This window comes from Pangasianodon hypophthalmus, chromosome 13, assembly GCF_027358585.1.
Source record: "Pangasianodon hypophthalmus isolate fPanHyp1 chromosome 13, fPanHyp1.pri, whole genome shotgun sequence".
NCBI lineage: Eukaryota > Metazoa > Chordata > Actinopteri > Siluriformes > Pangasiidae > Pangasianodon > Pangasianodon hypophthalmus.
Window position 1 is genome coordinate 18622524 of NC_069722.1, and position 15300 is coordinate 18637823.

The following is a 15300-nucleotide window of genomic DNA, read 5'->3' on the forward strand; positions in this document are numbered from 1 at the left end:
CTGCTGCCAATGGAACTGGTTCCCTTGTATTTATTGATGATATGACTGCTGTCAAAAGCAGCAGGATAAATTGTAAAGTGTATATTATCTGCTCAGATTCAGCTAAATGCAAACTCATTGGATGGTGCTTCACAGTGTAGATGTACAATGGCCCGAAGCATACTTCACACAAAAGCAACCCAAGACTTTTTTTCCTTTTTTTTTTTTTTTTTTGCAGTGGCCAAGTCAATCGCTAGACCTGCAAGAATTGAGAATTCATTTCACTTCCTGAATGCAAAGTTTTCTATTGAATCCAGATGCCAACAAGAGATCACAATGATTCATCCTAGCACTTTTCTTAGGATGTGTGTGGTGCCCATGAGTGCAGTCTTTTGCACTTCACTGGCTAATAGATAGTCTGGGAGTATCTGAATGTTCCTAATAAATTGTCCTTTCTGGCAGCAGGATCAGTGTTTCTGTGTATTTTTGGCTTGGTAGACTGTTTCTCACCCTAGCAGTGACAGTTAATAGAAATAGTTTCTTCCGCTCCTTAGAGAAATTAAGCCAAATGTATTGTTATTGTTGAGTATGATAGAATGTATAAATTGGATTTGCCAGTACTCACTAAAATTCACCACAACAGAAAAAGGGCAAACGGTCAAGTGTGTAAAGAAGTTATAAATTCAACATGCCAGTCTTGGTTGCCATTTCTGTTAATTTACATTTTATGTATTTGCATTTCTTGGATATGTAAAGATATGTGCACATAATTAGTGCCTCTTAAATCTGTCACAGTTGTGAATTTTGTTGTTTAATAGTCAAACAGTTTTGAGTAGCAGTTCAAATGTCTTTTGTACTGTTTTTAAGCCACTTTTATATTAGAAACCTAATAATAATGAAATAATGAGGAAAATGCAGAAAATAAATATATTTATCAACATTAAACATGGAAGAACATTTGTTTTCAGCTGCTTTTTTGAATTTTGGATACAAACAATAACTTTTTTTTAAACATTTATAAAAATATATAAAATCTATCTAGGAAATACACAAAGATTCCTGAACAATGTACAATAGCAAAAACCACCTGTGTAAAAAAAAAAATTGTAAACGACCTTCTAATAAATGGAACATGACAAATGATGGTTACTAATAGCACAATGTTTAAATCCTTTAATTAAAGAAAATTCAATACATCACTACATCAGTGACCTCTTTCAGAATGAATCTCGTGTTTGCTAATTCACTCTGCTTGACTGATTATGTACCTTCATATAGAAAGGGTTAATAGTAATATCCCCAAATGATCGCCCTCAGCTCTAATAATTATGATTTCGTGAATGTGTAATTGTTACAATCCTAGTATCACTTTCACTCATGTTTTAGTTGCTTACCCAATCAATGTGCAGCTCCGCTCAGCTCCAGCAGGAGTAGCTGTTAGTCAGGTAGAGACTTGTGATTCTCTGTTACAGGTAAGTATAATAATCCAAACTCAGTTTCACAGAGTCACAGCATGTACTGTTTGGAATTGTACATAAATTAGGGTGATGTTTCCATGAACGTTATATTTTTAAAAAATAAACATTCAGGGGAATGCATTCGTATGCCTTTAGCCAGACTAAATGTTTATTGCTATTTTAATATCAACCCTACCATTGACGGAAAAGGAGGTTTTCAGTGTCTGTTAGTACTTTATTTTGACTTTTGTCCATGAACGGTAAAAGGATAACATTCTCTCCATATATCTTTCTAGTGTTTTCCTCAAGTCAGTATCTTCATGTTCCTAGCTTTAGGACAAAAATTGTTAACATTTCTTTATTGAGTACATGTATTTATTGAAAGTAACGTATTAAGGCCTCAGCATACTTAATGTGGAGACAGCATCTGCAAGGATTATAGAAAACGAAACCACCTTCGCGAGCCTACAAACTTGCATACCCTGTGTAGGTTTGTACTGACCATTTTGTGTGAGCGCTCCAGTACTGCAGTTAGTGGTTTTAAAATTTTTGCGACAATTTCCATGACTACAGGAAGAAGAATGCTGCACGGCAAAGTCCTCCATCTTGGAATAAATCGGCTTGGGTACACCTCATTTATAACAACACTTGGTCATGTAGCATGTTAGAACATGGAGTTCACCCAGCTGCCATATGCACATCACAGCAAGAGCCAATGTCCATTTGCTCCACAATTACATCATATTGTTCATGGCAGCCAGCCATATGTCATCTCTACATGAAGTATGCTGTGACAAAATCCAATTCAAGCATATCAGTTGATGGTTTCAGTTTTATAACTGATCAGCTCTCAGGTCTTACAGGGCTCAGTGGCCCAGCTGTAGGTTTATGACATTGGAAATCATAACTCACAACCATCACAACTGTCTGATTCCTATTACACATAGATCTTAAAAAAAATCCACCTTGAAACACATGAAATATATTTATATTTAAATATTTGTGACGTGCTTAGTAGTTCTGGTGCTAATTTATTGGTTGTTTTGGGTTTGGCTTGTGTGCTGAGCTGACATGACAGGGGAACATTGTTAGCGCCGTTGCAATGGTGTTTAGGAGGAGAAAAAAATGACAACAATCTTCAACATAAGTGATGATTGTGTGTTTTCTCATCATTCTCACTATTTCCAGCAGCATTTAATGTCATCATAATGAGAATTCCAGTGTAAAATTAATGGAGATAGAGAACATTGGACTCAAAGACCCAGAATGCAGTGCAGCTACACTATATGGCTAAAAGTTTAGGAACACCTGACCATCACACCCATATGAGGGCCTTCACCAAACTGTAGCCACAAAGTTGGAAGCACACAATTTTATAGAATGTCTTTGATGTCTCCAAATAAAAGGGGACCAGATTAAATGAGGGGCCAGTCATGACAATATATAACATGTATATATTAGTCATAATGACACTGACAGGTGAAAGGAAAAATTTTAATATGTTATACATTCTAAAAGAGAAGCTGCAGGCCAGTTAACATCTGACCAGACTTTGGACACCCCTGCTGTAGCATTACAATTTCCCTTTACTGGAACCGAGGAACCAAGGAAGGAACTAATGGCCTAATGGATAGAGAGTCGGACTTGCAACCCGAAGGTGAACCTGAAGGTTGTGGGTTCGAGTCTCGGGGCCGGCAGGGATTGCAGGTGGGGGGAGTGAATGACCAGCGCTCTCTTCCACCCTCAATACCACGACTGAGGTGAGACTCTTGAGCAAGGCACCGAACCCCCAACTGCTCCCCGGGCGCCGCAGCAAAAAAGGCTGCCCACTGCTCCGGGTGTGTGTTCACGGTGTGTGTGTGTGCACTTGGATGGGTTAAATACAGAGCACAAATCCACAAGTCACTTCACTTCACTTCACTTCATGAAGACATGGTTTGCCAGAGTTGGTGTGGAAGAACTCGAGTGGCCTACACAGAGCCCTGACCTCAATCCCACTGAACACTTTTGGGACGAATTGGAATGGCAGCTGTGCACCAGGACTTCTCGCCCGACATCAGTGCTTAGCCTCACTAATGCTGACAGCTGAATGAGCAAATCTCCGGAGCCACACTCCAATCTCTAGTGGAAAGTCTTCCCAGAAGAGTGGAGTTTATTATAACAGCGAAGGGGAACTAAATCTGGAATGGGATGTTCAAAAAGCCAATATGTGTCCGCTGTCCACAAACTTTTGGCCGTATAGCTTATATGACGCAGCTATGCAGAGTTACGGCAGAGACTCAGCTCGGCTAGTTAGAGATCTGAGATGAAGAGCATGATGCTGCTGACATCAGTATTAGCATGAAAGTTGAAGCTTTGGAAGCTGTTCTGTTTGAGCAGAGTGTACAGATGAGAAGGTGAGAGAGTTGGACAGACTTTGTGGGTAACGTAGGATACTATTAACTAAAGAAAAGAAAATAGACCAACATGTTGATGAAAGGTTTAAACTAAAAATCTCAGCTCAGTATTTCATTGCAAAATAACTCTTGGATGCCATTGAAGATCACAGTTAGAAAGATTAACATGCTCAGGCTGGATTTTTCCTTTAAACACTGAGCTAACACTTGAGAGAATCCACACTTTATTCAATAATAACATTTTTCACGTTAGTAAGCTTATTTACTGTATTGATGGATGGTGAGGAAGATGCTGGCATCATGAAATGTAAAGCTTTCTTCAGCCTGACAAACGAGCTTTTCACTTAGCCTTTCTCGACCGCCTCCGTTTCCTCCAACTGTTTTGTCACAGTGACTATGCAGAAGTTGATGAGAGCAAAGCACCATTGTCCACTCGAGCTCACGCTTCAAACTGTACAATCTACTAATGCTTATGGTAAGGGAAGAAAAATCGTTCAAAATATTCAGCAAATTGTTTAAAATACTTGTCTGCTTATTTTTTCATTAACACTAACACTAAGCTTAGCATCAATGTTATGCGTAGTAGATTACATTATCACAGCTTTATTTTTCCATGGTAAGGTTGATATTCCCATATAACGCCCTCAGGCTCTATTTCTTTGTAATGTGTACACTTCAAATAAACATATGGCGTGTGAGTGAGTGAAAGACAAATAAGCATGATATTTTTGAACTTGGGTACAATTCACTGGTCTTTTCTTTCAACAAGAATGCAGCTTTTATTTGAATAACTAAGAGCCAAATGCCACAAGCATGTATATCCAGCCATGTGTCTGTCCCTCTGGCTGTGGGTCGAGGCTCTGTGGGGCCGCGCTACAAGACGCCGAGCATATGATTTGGAAGGCTCTCTTCTTATCCATGTCTGCTGGTATAAATGGGCTAACCCTAAGCCCTCCCTCTCTTTCAAGGAAAAAAGCTCTTTTTTTTTTGGGATCCACATTGTCTTATTTGCTGTTACCCAGAAGCTTAAAATATATCATTATAAATGCATTATAATATAAAATATATGTGAAACCCCTAAATTAGTTCTTTTAGAAAGAAACGTTTGCAGTCACATTTTTAGTGAAGAATTACTGTGAAGAATGTGTCATTCACTTTTTTTTTTTTTTTTGTATGGTTCTGAGTTTATTGCTCTATTTTGTCCCCTAGTCGAATAACAGACACCAGATTATTTTTTCCGATCTTTTTCAATCAAATTATGGTCCTCAAGATGATTTTAATTTAGAACAGCGATTCTAAATTCATTGCTATGCTGCATTAGAACCTTTATCTGCTTGCTCCTGGCCTGTGACCCATATGTTTGACAGCCCTTCTGTACACTTTTGTTAAGTTTTGGCATAGGCGGATGAGACTGACCATGCCTTTGCCAGCTTTGCTTCATTTGGAGCCAGGAGCCCATTGTGCCAACACACTCCTCTGAGACGGTCAATCTGCTGGCCTGCCACAGCTCACCCAGGCAGGAACTCACAGTAAGAAAAAAGATATCTGGAGATTATGTGGTTTCGTTCTACTGCGTTGTCCCAGTTAGCACGAACTGACAAATTAGTGTTGGCTCACAAAATGGCTCATTCTGGAGTCTGTGACTTGGATTAATTTGCTTAGTCAGCATAATTTTTAAAGACTGCTATAATCAAGACACTCCCAGAAACGTCTAATGATTATTCAGAAAGCTTAATACTATAAACAAAAATTACTTTTTGTTTTTTTTTTAGCATACTCATTAACACATTACAGGCTGCTATGAGAACACTATACCAAGGGACACTATTGTAATAATGATAATAAACAAGTTTTTCGTGCAGCCCTTCTGTGCGTGAGGGCTGTTACTGTGTCATCATAACACATTGCTAACACAGCTGGAGTGCTGCTGTGACACGTCAGCTTGTGATCCATGTGTTAGAGAGAAAGAGAGAGAGAGAGAGAGAGAAACAGTTGCTGTGTTCCTGAACGTGATGTTGGCACTGGTCTTTCTGGAAGAAGAGTCAGTATGCATGAATAAGTACACCAGAAATGTAAACACCAGCAAGTCTTGTAGGATATGGCTGTGAAAGTTCATATTCTTTATGGTTATGATTATTAGTGCCACTGAACAAAAGTGCAGTAGTACCCAGTTGCAACACTCAGTCATAACACAGTAGGAGTGTGAATGAACGTTGAATTTTTTTTTTAAATGTTGTAATCTCATAAAATATATTTGACATTGAAGTTTGTGTGAATTTTCTTATAATTGGTTATGGTGGCATTCAAGACAAGAACTGTTATCAGGTTGTTACAGTGATAATGAAGGTGGCAGAGGTCTATAAAGACTATAGATGGAATCATTTCAGGGTCAGAGAATGCAGTATACCTGATCGAAATCCTCTACTACTAGTTCAATGCACCGTCACGTCACACTTAATCACAAAATGTTGAGCAAAAAACATATATGGCTTGAATAACATTTTCTTTATAAGAGTAATAATGTGCTCGTTCCAGTGTTATTTCAGTACAGTAACAGTTAATTCACAGAGACTTGTATGGCAGATGCACCACATTATCCAATCCTAATAATAAATAGGTATAAATAAATAAAAAAAAGTGTTCTATAACAAAGAAAAAATGATAACGTTATATGGTTAAGCTGTCTATAAGGAGACTTTTAGTTAACATCTTTTGGAAGGAGTCTACAGTGTCAGTGCTTTGTAACAGTCAGAAGTAAAGCTGTAAATTGTTCCGTCATAGGAACGTCTCAGGACAGGGGACTGCGCTTTCTAGTTTCCCAGCAACAAGCTTTTTTCTCTTATTAATGTCAAGAGAAAACGAGGGAACGTGTTTATAGATGCTGTAACATAAGTGATAACAGGAACTTGTTTCACAGACATTCTACAACATTAAATGGAACTATAAATAGATAAAAAGAGCAAAGTAAAAAAAAATGTAATTGTAAAATGTATGTGGTATAAGAGGAATAAAACGAGTGCTGGGATGTGCTGTTATAGGAAAATAAATCAACAACAAAATAATCGCAAAGCGGAGTCACTCTTACCACCCTGAGCTGAATATTTTGCAATGACTGCGTGTGGCACCATGTTTTTATTCCTTACATATTGCAGATATCATCAGAACTTGCTAGCGACCTGAACAGTAGTGAGATTATATCCAACTAGCTGATAGGAAGTTTTGCACACACTGAAAGGTAACTTATTGAACTCTCAGTTGTTTATAGGCTTTTTCTGTGGCACTAGTGTTTTGCTAGTGCGTTGTGAAATTGAAATGAAATATTGTAGTACATATTACTGTATTGTGAAAATGTCTTCAAGTTTTGTGATCATTATTTTGAAAAATATAACAATGCCAGGCTGCTAATTACAGATTAGGTGGTAGTGGTAGTGCTGGTGCCTCACAGCTCTGAGACTGTGTGATTGAGTGTGTCTATGAGTGAGTCTGAAACACTGAGTGAGTGTGTGCGTGAGTGTCAGTATATGTGTGTGGGTGTCAGTAAGTTTGTGCGTCAGTGATTGTGTCTGTGAGTGTGTGTGCTAGCATGTGCTAGTGTGTGCTAGTATGTGTGTGAGGCTTTCCATCGCAGGGTTATTCCTCTGCCTTACACTCAGAGTTCCCAGGATAAGTTCAGGATCAACTGTGACCCAAATGTTAGGAATATTTGAATACTTTGGGAACAACATATTTCATACTGATGGCCCTTTTGTGCCTGATTTCTGCACATGTGCCATTTTCACACGCATACTCTACATCATTACTATACTACACTGAGTACAAGTGAAAGACTTTTTGTGTCCCTTGTTTTTTTTTCCTCTAAGCTCATGAAGTACACAGCTGGAAAAACTTGAGCAGCTGTAAATGGACGGAAATGAACAGACGGGGGGTGGGTAGCGTGAGGACTCATCCAGTAAAGCAGATGCCTGGGTATTCCTAACCACTTATCTCCTTCACTCTTTTTAAAAGGGGTAGTTGAGAGAGAAGGAGATTTACACAATTTCCTACTTAGCCTATGTAGCCAATCAGCCAAGACATGTCTGATGTCTGAATTTCGCTTCTTTTGTTTTGCTACAAGGCTAATGTTAATAACAAGTAAGGAAAGATTGTAGCCTTCCTGTGCATAAGAGAAACTGAACAAAACATTTCTGCTGAATTTACAAAAGTTTTGGAACCACTGATTTTCTTCATACTTGCGTGCGTATGTTGATGAATGTAAATGCCAAATAAACTGCAAAAAAGAATGTTATTTTGTTATTAGTGAATGTTATTTTGACTCACGTCTATAGCAATAAAAATGTGTGTGTGTGTGTGTGTGTATGTGTGTGTATATATATATATATATATATATATATATATATATATATACACACACACAGTCAGGTCCATAAATATTGGGACAGTGACACAGTTTTGGTAATTTTGCCTCTGTACACCACCACAGTGGATTTGAAATGAAGCAGTCAAGATGTGACTGAAGCGTAGACTTTCAGCTTTAATTCAAGGGGTTTAACAAAAATATTGCATTAACCGTTTAGGAATTTCAGCCATTTTTTACAGAGTTCCTCCATTTTCACAGGCTCAAAAGTAATGGGACAATTGACTGATAAGCAGTTTCATGGCCAGCTGTGGCCTGTTTCCTCCTTATATCATGATAAATTAAGGAGATAAAAGGTCTGGAGCTGATTCCAAGTGTTGAATTTGCATTTGGTAGCTGTTCATGGGAACTCTCACTATGCCGTCCAAAGAGGTGTTGATGCAAGTGAAGGAGGCCATCATTAGGCTGAAAAACCAAAACAGACCTATCAGAGAGATAGCAGAAACTTTAGGAGGGCCAAATCAACAATTTGGTACATTCTTAAAAAGAAGGAATGCACTGGCGAGCTCAGCAACACCAAAAGGCCTGGGAGACCACAGAAAACAACTAAAGTGGATGATTGCAGAATTCTTTTCTTATTGAAGAACAACCCCTTCACAACATCACAGTACAGATGGATAACAACCCAAAACATACTGTGAAAGCAGCCCAAGAGCTTGGAAATTAAATGCTCTTAAATGGCCGAGTCAGTCACCTGACCTCAACCCATCTGAGCTGCTTTTCACTTACTGAAGACAAATCTGAAGGCAGAAAGACCCACAAACAAGCAGCAACTGAAGATGGCTGCAGTAAAGACCTGGCAAATCATCTCAAGGGAGGAAACTCAGCATTTGGTGATGTCCATGGGGTCCAGACTTCAGGTAGTCATTGACTGCAAAGGATTTACCTCCAAGTAATAAAAATAATCCTAATATTTATGATTATATTTGTTTGTCCCATTACTTTTGAGCCTGTGAAAATTGAGGAACTCTGTAAAAAATGGCTGTAATTCCTAAACGGTTATTGCAATATTTTTGTTAAACCCCTTGAATTAAAGCTGAAAGTCTACGCTTCAGTCACATCTTGACTGCTTCATTTCAAATCCACTGTGGTGGTGTACAGAGGCAAAATTACCAAAACTGTGTCACTGTCCCAATATTTATGGACCTGACTGGTGATCTTGGACACCAAGCACATCACACAGGGAAACTGCTTTTTTTTAATTCAAAGCAAAGTGTCTCAGGCGACTGACGGTCAGACTGCGCCAATGCACCCTCCCCAAAGCTGCGTTGGAAAAGCAGGTTATGTCATAGTAAGCCTGAGGATGGCACACAGCACGCTAGGGACTGTGCCACATTGCAACTTGAGACATGCCAGAACGGTCACTTAGTGCTGATAAGTCACATAAGCTAATAAAACTTGACCGCGTAATCCATACATAAAAGTTCGGTAACTCATCACAATTTATATATTTAAAGCTGATCATTCAAAGTTTACATTAGTTAGTCTTCTTATGTGTAAATTTACACACACTCAGGACCACGAGTAGGTTACAAACATTTTTTCCGAAATTACGGGAATTTCGTGAATACCAAATTTCTTGTGTAAATGCTCCTACGAAAGATTTACGGATAAATCGGTTCTTATCCACCTTAATAAATGAGGCCCATTGTATGGCATACTGTTATCTTGAAAATGTAGAGATGCTGCTAAGTTATTTTAGTAGTTTACAGTGTAACTGAGCAGGAACTGAGAAGAAAAGGGAAATGCAGACAGCAGAGTGCCCTCTGAGGACCAGAACACTAGGTCTGAAAGCCACAGTAAACCTATCCAAACATCTTAAGCATACATTTTTGCGCTGCCTTATAAAACACAATGTTGAAACTTGAAACCCCTGGTCCTTTTCTAGACAGGAAGTTGGTTGAGATTCCAAGATTGTTGTGGCATGAGTTTTATGATGCTTCATGCCTGGTGTTCCATATTTTCTGTATCTATGTGTGTGTATGTGTGTGTGTAAATGTGTTTGTGCATTGGTGTGGCTTCCTTGTTCGGTATCGAGCACATACTTTACTGTAGGTAGACAAGTGCTTTTATTTATCTGGTTTGTTAAACACAGTCGTCCAATTGTTTCTAATTGTTACTTCTGTCCCAGCTCAAAAACCAACAGTGATGTTTTCTTATAGTTATTTAGCTTGATTTACAGTAAGTCCATAAGTATTTGGACAGTGACACAATTTTCGCAGTTTTGCCTCTGTACACCACCAGAATGGATTTGAAATGAAGCAATCAAGATTTTATTGAAATGTAGACTTTCAGCTGTAATTCAAGGGATTAACAAAATTAATGCATTAATCATTTAGGATTTGCAGCCATTTTTTACAGAGTCCCTCCATTTTCAGAGACTCAGAAATAATTGGACAAACTAAAATAATCATAAATATTAAGATTATTTTTACTACTTGGATGCAAATCCTTTACAGTCAAAGAAAGCCTGAAGTCTGGAGCCCATGGACATCACCAAATGCTGAGTTTCCTCCCTTGAGATGATTTGCCAGGGCTTTATTGCAGCTACCTTCAGTTGCTGCTTGTTTGTGGGTCATTCTGCCTTCAGTTTTGTCTTCAGTAAGGAAAGCAGGCTCAGTTGGGTTGAGGTCAGGTGACTGACTCAGCCATTTAAGAGCATTCCATTTCCAAGTTTTTGGGTTGCTTTCGTGGTACATTTTGTGTTATTATCCACCTGTACTGTGAAGCGCCGTCCTGTCAGCTTTGCAGCATTTGACTGAATCTGAGCAGAAAGTAGAGCTCTATACACTTCAGAATTCATCCTGCTACTTCTGTTAGCAGTCACATCATCAATAAACATCAGTGACCCAGTTCCATTGGGAGCCATACATGCCCATGCTATAACACTGCCTCCACATGTTTGACAGATGATGTGGTATACTTTGGATCATGAGTCCTTTCTTTCCTTTTCTATACTCTTCTCTTCCCATCATTCTGGTAATCTTGCATTAGAACTGGTCAGGCTTTTTTTAATTTTTTTTTTTTATTTTTAAAGAGTTTTTTTTTTGTCCAATTGTCCAATTACTTTTGAGCCTGTGAAAATAGAGGCTGTAATTCCTAAGCAGTTATTGCAATATTTTTGTTAAACCCCTTGAATTAAAGCTGAAAATCTACAATTCAATCACACCTTGATTACTTCATTTCAAGTCCATTGTTGTGGTGTACAGAGGCAAAATTACAGAAATTGTGTCAGTGTCCAAATACTTATGGACCTGGCTGTATATTTCTTACCCATAAAATCCGGCATCTTGAAGTTAGGTTGAATCCCAAACAGCTTCCTCTTCACTATGTTTGTGACCTACTCGGGTATAATGTAATAGAGCTGTATACCCTGTATAGTGCCGTCATACATATGTAGAAGTTCATTTAAGATTATATTCAGCCACAGAAAAGAAATAAATGTTCCATCTGTGAGTTAATGTATGTGAAAGGGGGTGGATAGCGCTTTTCTCTGAGTGTGCTACACTGCCCTGTGACGCAGCATGAGAAGCAGTTTCTGAAAAAAAATGCACTTGACTGGATTCATGTGTCTCGAAAGAAACTTGTGTTAGCCTGAACCCTCCCTGGTTCGTAGTTGTCGTGTGAAAGGGGAGAGCTGGCTGATTGTGGGAATTGGCATGTAACCAAATTGGGGACAAAAAGAATTACAAAATATTAATAATATGAATTATTCATTCACTCACTGTTTATTATTATTATTATTATTATTATTATTATTATTATTATTATCTGACACTCCTTTTAGGTTTCAGGGTTTATTTATTCAATTTTTTGATCCCATGTTCTGAATTTTACAATAATTGTTTTATTTGATGCATCATCACAAATATGCATGTTCTCTTTTCATTTAGTGTGTCTATATATACTTTTTGTGATTTCATGAAATCTCTGAGATTCGTCTGTTTTCTTTAAATTTTTCCCTGGGATACATTTTGGAAGAGAGAACTTCCAAAGTATGTGTGTGTGTGTGTGCGCGTGTGTATGTTTGTGTTTGCAAAAGAGCTTCTATCTTCCTCTCTATCCTAGCTTTTTTTTTTCCTCATCCTGTGGAAGTGAAGAGGGGAGTGGTGTGTGTGTGTGTGTGTGTGTGTGTGTGTGTGTGTGTGTGTGTGTGTGTGTGAGAGAGAGAGAGAGAGAGAGAGCAGCTCACATGAGCTGGCTAGTGGGCGGAGCCTGTGAGAGGCTGAGTGGCTCTGACTGTGTTTCACACTGGAGGATAGAGCCTGAGCAGACGGGTGAGTTTGCAGTCTCTTGTACATTTTCCCCCTCCAGCTTCCATGTTCTTTCTCTCTCCTTCTCTTGCTTCATGCTGCTGCAGTGTTGCCTGAACTACTGGGTTGTAAATGTTATGCTTCTGTGGATTGGAGAAGAGGGTAGCTGGATACTGAATGTGTGAAGAACGTGCAGACTCGTGTTTGTTGGCATTAAGTCAGGTTTCTCTCTTATCCAAAGTAAGATTTGCTTTTCTCTTTGAGCACTGCATGGATATTTAGGCTTTCTCTATAAGGAAAAGAGGGGAGGTGTGGCAAGCTGTGTATGTGTGTGTGGGACAGAGGGGGGTGTGTTGGATTCCACTGCTCTCTTTTTTCACCCATCCACAGCTCTCTGTCTGCACCTTCACTCCAGGCCTTGTAATTACTGTGTGCAGGTTACAGGGCTGGCAGCAGTTCCTCATCCTGGCATTCTTTGTAATTTTACCTTTCTTTACCGCCTCCTCTCTGTATGTTAGAACTTCTTTGCTGGGGTTTTCACTTTGATCCACAGCCTTGTATTTTCAAACCCAAGTGTGAGTTTTGTCGCAGGGTTCTGTGAAGTAACTTCGTCACATGCACTGTACTGGAGCCATCTCCTGTCCAGCGTGTAGACTTTCACATCCAGCTGTGTTCTGCTCTGTCCCTTTATCTGGCCATATCTCAGTCCATTAGCATTGTTCAAGCACTATAAGCATGTAATGCTTCACTCACTCCATATCTTTGTATTTATTTTTTGCAGTCCAGGGGGAGTCTAAAAGATAGCCAACATTCCATGGGGTGATAAACTATGGAGCAGCTGTCTAATGTCACAGCCTTTGCTCTGATGTTACAGTCCACATGTTTGACTCTTTCCAGTAGTGTCATGGTTCAAAATGAGACTACAAAAATAAATCTAAAGTTACAGGATAATTATCCAAAAAAGCTCAGAATGGAGGCAGCCATTTTGTTGTTTAAAGTATACTCTGTGTACCTATACAAGGAACGATGTTACTCTTATTAGCATGTTCATACCACAATGGACTGTTCTGTGGTAATGTGATAGGAAGTGTGGCTTTGGCTTCACTGCTAGTCTACTTGCTTCTTCAGTGTGAACACAGACCATAAACTCTACTTTTTGTTGCATTTGCAAACTTGAATTTGAGGATTTCCATCATACCTGTTTTCCTGATTTTACTAGGATTTATCAGGTTACAAGTGGCTAGTGTAAAACATTTGGCATTTAAAATACTATAAAATACTATGGCAAGCTGTAGTCTGTTGCCTACTTTTATAAAACCATTTAACCTATTAGTAACCACCATAGTATGACCCTAGCACAACTGGGAAAGGCTCAAAAATTACAAAAGCTAATTATAATAACGTAATCAAATCTCCAGCTGTTGCCAAGCATGCATCTGGACAACAGCTACACTTCTGTGTGATGGAAAGTGGCATGTTTATTTCATTATAGGTTAAGGTCATGAATTTCCACTGAATTATGTTTAATGGCACTTATTAGAAATGTACGTTTTGGCACTGTTTTTAATTATTAATTAGCCATTATTAATCTGTGATTAATTGTCAACCAAAATACTACACAATCGGTATTTTTGCAAAATATTTGCTGCATAATATGAAGTTTAAAACACTCACACCTAGGGACTTTTTTTGCATACACAATCCACACACCAGCATATTTTTGGAGAACCCAGAGGAGAGAACATGCGAAATTCCACACAGACAGTAACCCTAGCTCAGAATCGAACCAGGGACTCTGGAGGTGTGAGGCAGCAATGCTACCACCAGACTCCCACAATAATACCATCTAACAAGTAGGATATTTTGTATATATTTTTACAGGTGTGTAGATGACAGCTATTGTAACAATGACTAAGATAAGTAAGGAATAAAACACAGTGGGGGCATTTTGTTGTAGGAAAAACATCAACAGCAAGGTAGTGTGTTCTGATGAGAGGCGGAGTTACTGCTACCACCCAGAAGTTGAGTATTTTCCTATAAATTCAATTCAATTCAATTCATTTTTATTTGTATAGCGCTTTTTTACAAAGGTCATTGTCTCAAAGCAGCTTTACACAAACAAAAGTAAAGTGAAGTGTGTGTGTGTGACGTCTCTGATGAGCAAGCAGGGCGACGGTGGCAAGGAAAAACTCCCTGAGATGGTGATAGGAAGAAACCTTGAGAGGAACCAGACTCAACAGAGAACCCATCCTCATATGGGTTTACACTGTAGCACATCCCAAAGTGGTTTATTCCTCTTATTTAATGAATGTAATGAATGACACACTGTAGATTTTAACCATTTAATGTTAATGTTCGGGAGATAAGTTAGTCACTTCTGTTATAACACTGAATGAACAGTTGTACCCTCACCAGCCTGTCTTGTCTTTTTTTTTTTTTTTTTTTTTTTAATTTAATGACAAAAAATGCAGCTTTTCATGTTACTGACCATCTGGTCAGTCAGGATGCCTCAGTGACCGACCCTTAGAACTGAAACAAGTTTTGATCTTCATTTCCTCTTATTGTTAATTATTGACATTGCAGGCTGATGGGCAGCGTGTCCCATATCACTTACAAATACATTACTTCTCTTTACACTGCCATTCAGCACATCACACATATCTCACCCTTAAAATACAGAGGAAGCAACTGGCTGTTCTAATGCTGTTAAGGCTTTCAGATGTTTATTGTTCATGGAGTATTGCATTCTAGACTGGTAGAAAGTGGTGGCATGAATGTGCAGCACTCTCATGTGTACAATT

At 38.7% G+C, this 15300-nt stretch overlaps 1 protein-coding gene across 5 annotated transcripts in view; it reads left to right on the forward strand.

Moving 5' to 3' along the window:
* The window catches only part of septin9a (septin 9a), an 87653-nt gene that overhangs the window by 41811 nt on the left and 30542 nt on the right, over positions 1–15300 (forward strand). Inside the window, exon 1 of one of the 5 annotated variants that reach the window (XM_026916481.3) lies at positions 12403–12523. The exons of the other annotated variants lie outside the window; for them this stretch is intronic. Within the exon in view, the coding sequence (XP_026772282.1) occupies positions 12439–12523 (85 nt within the window). The 5' untranslated portion in view covers positions 12403–12438. Of the gene's footprint in view, positions 1–12402; positions 12524–15300 lie in introns of those variants that run through there. 5 annotated transcript variants of the gene reach the window in all.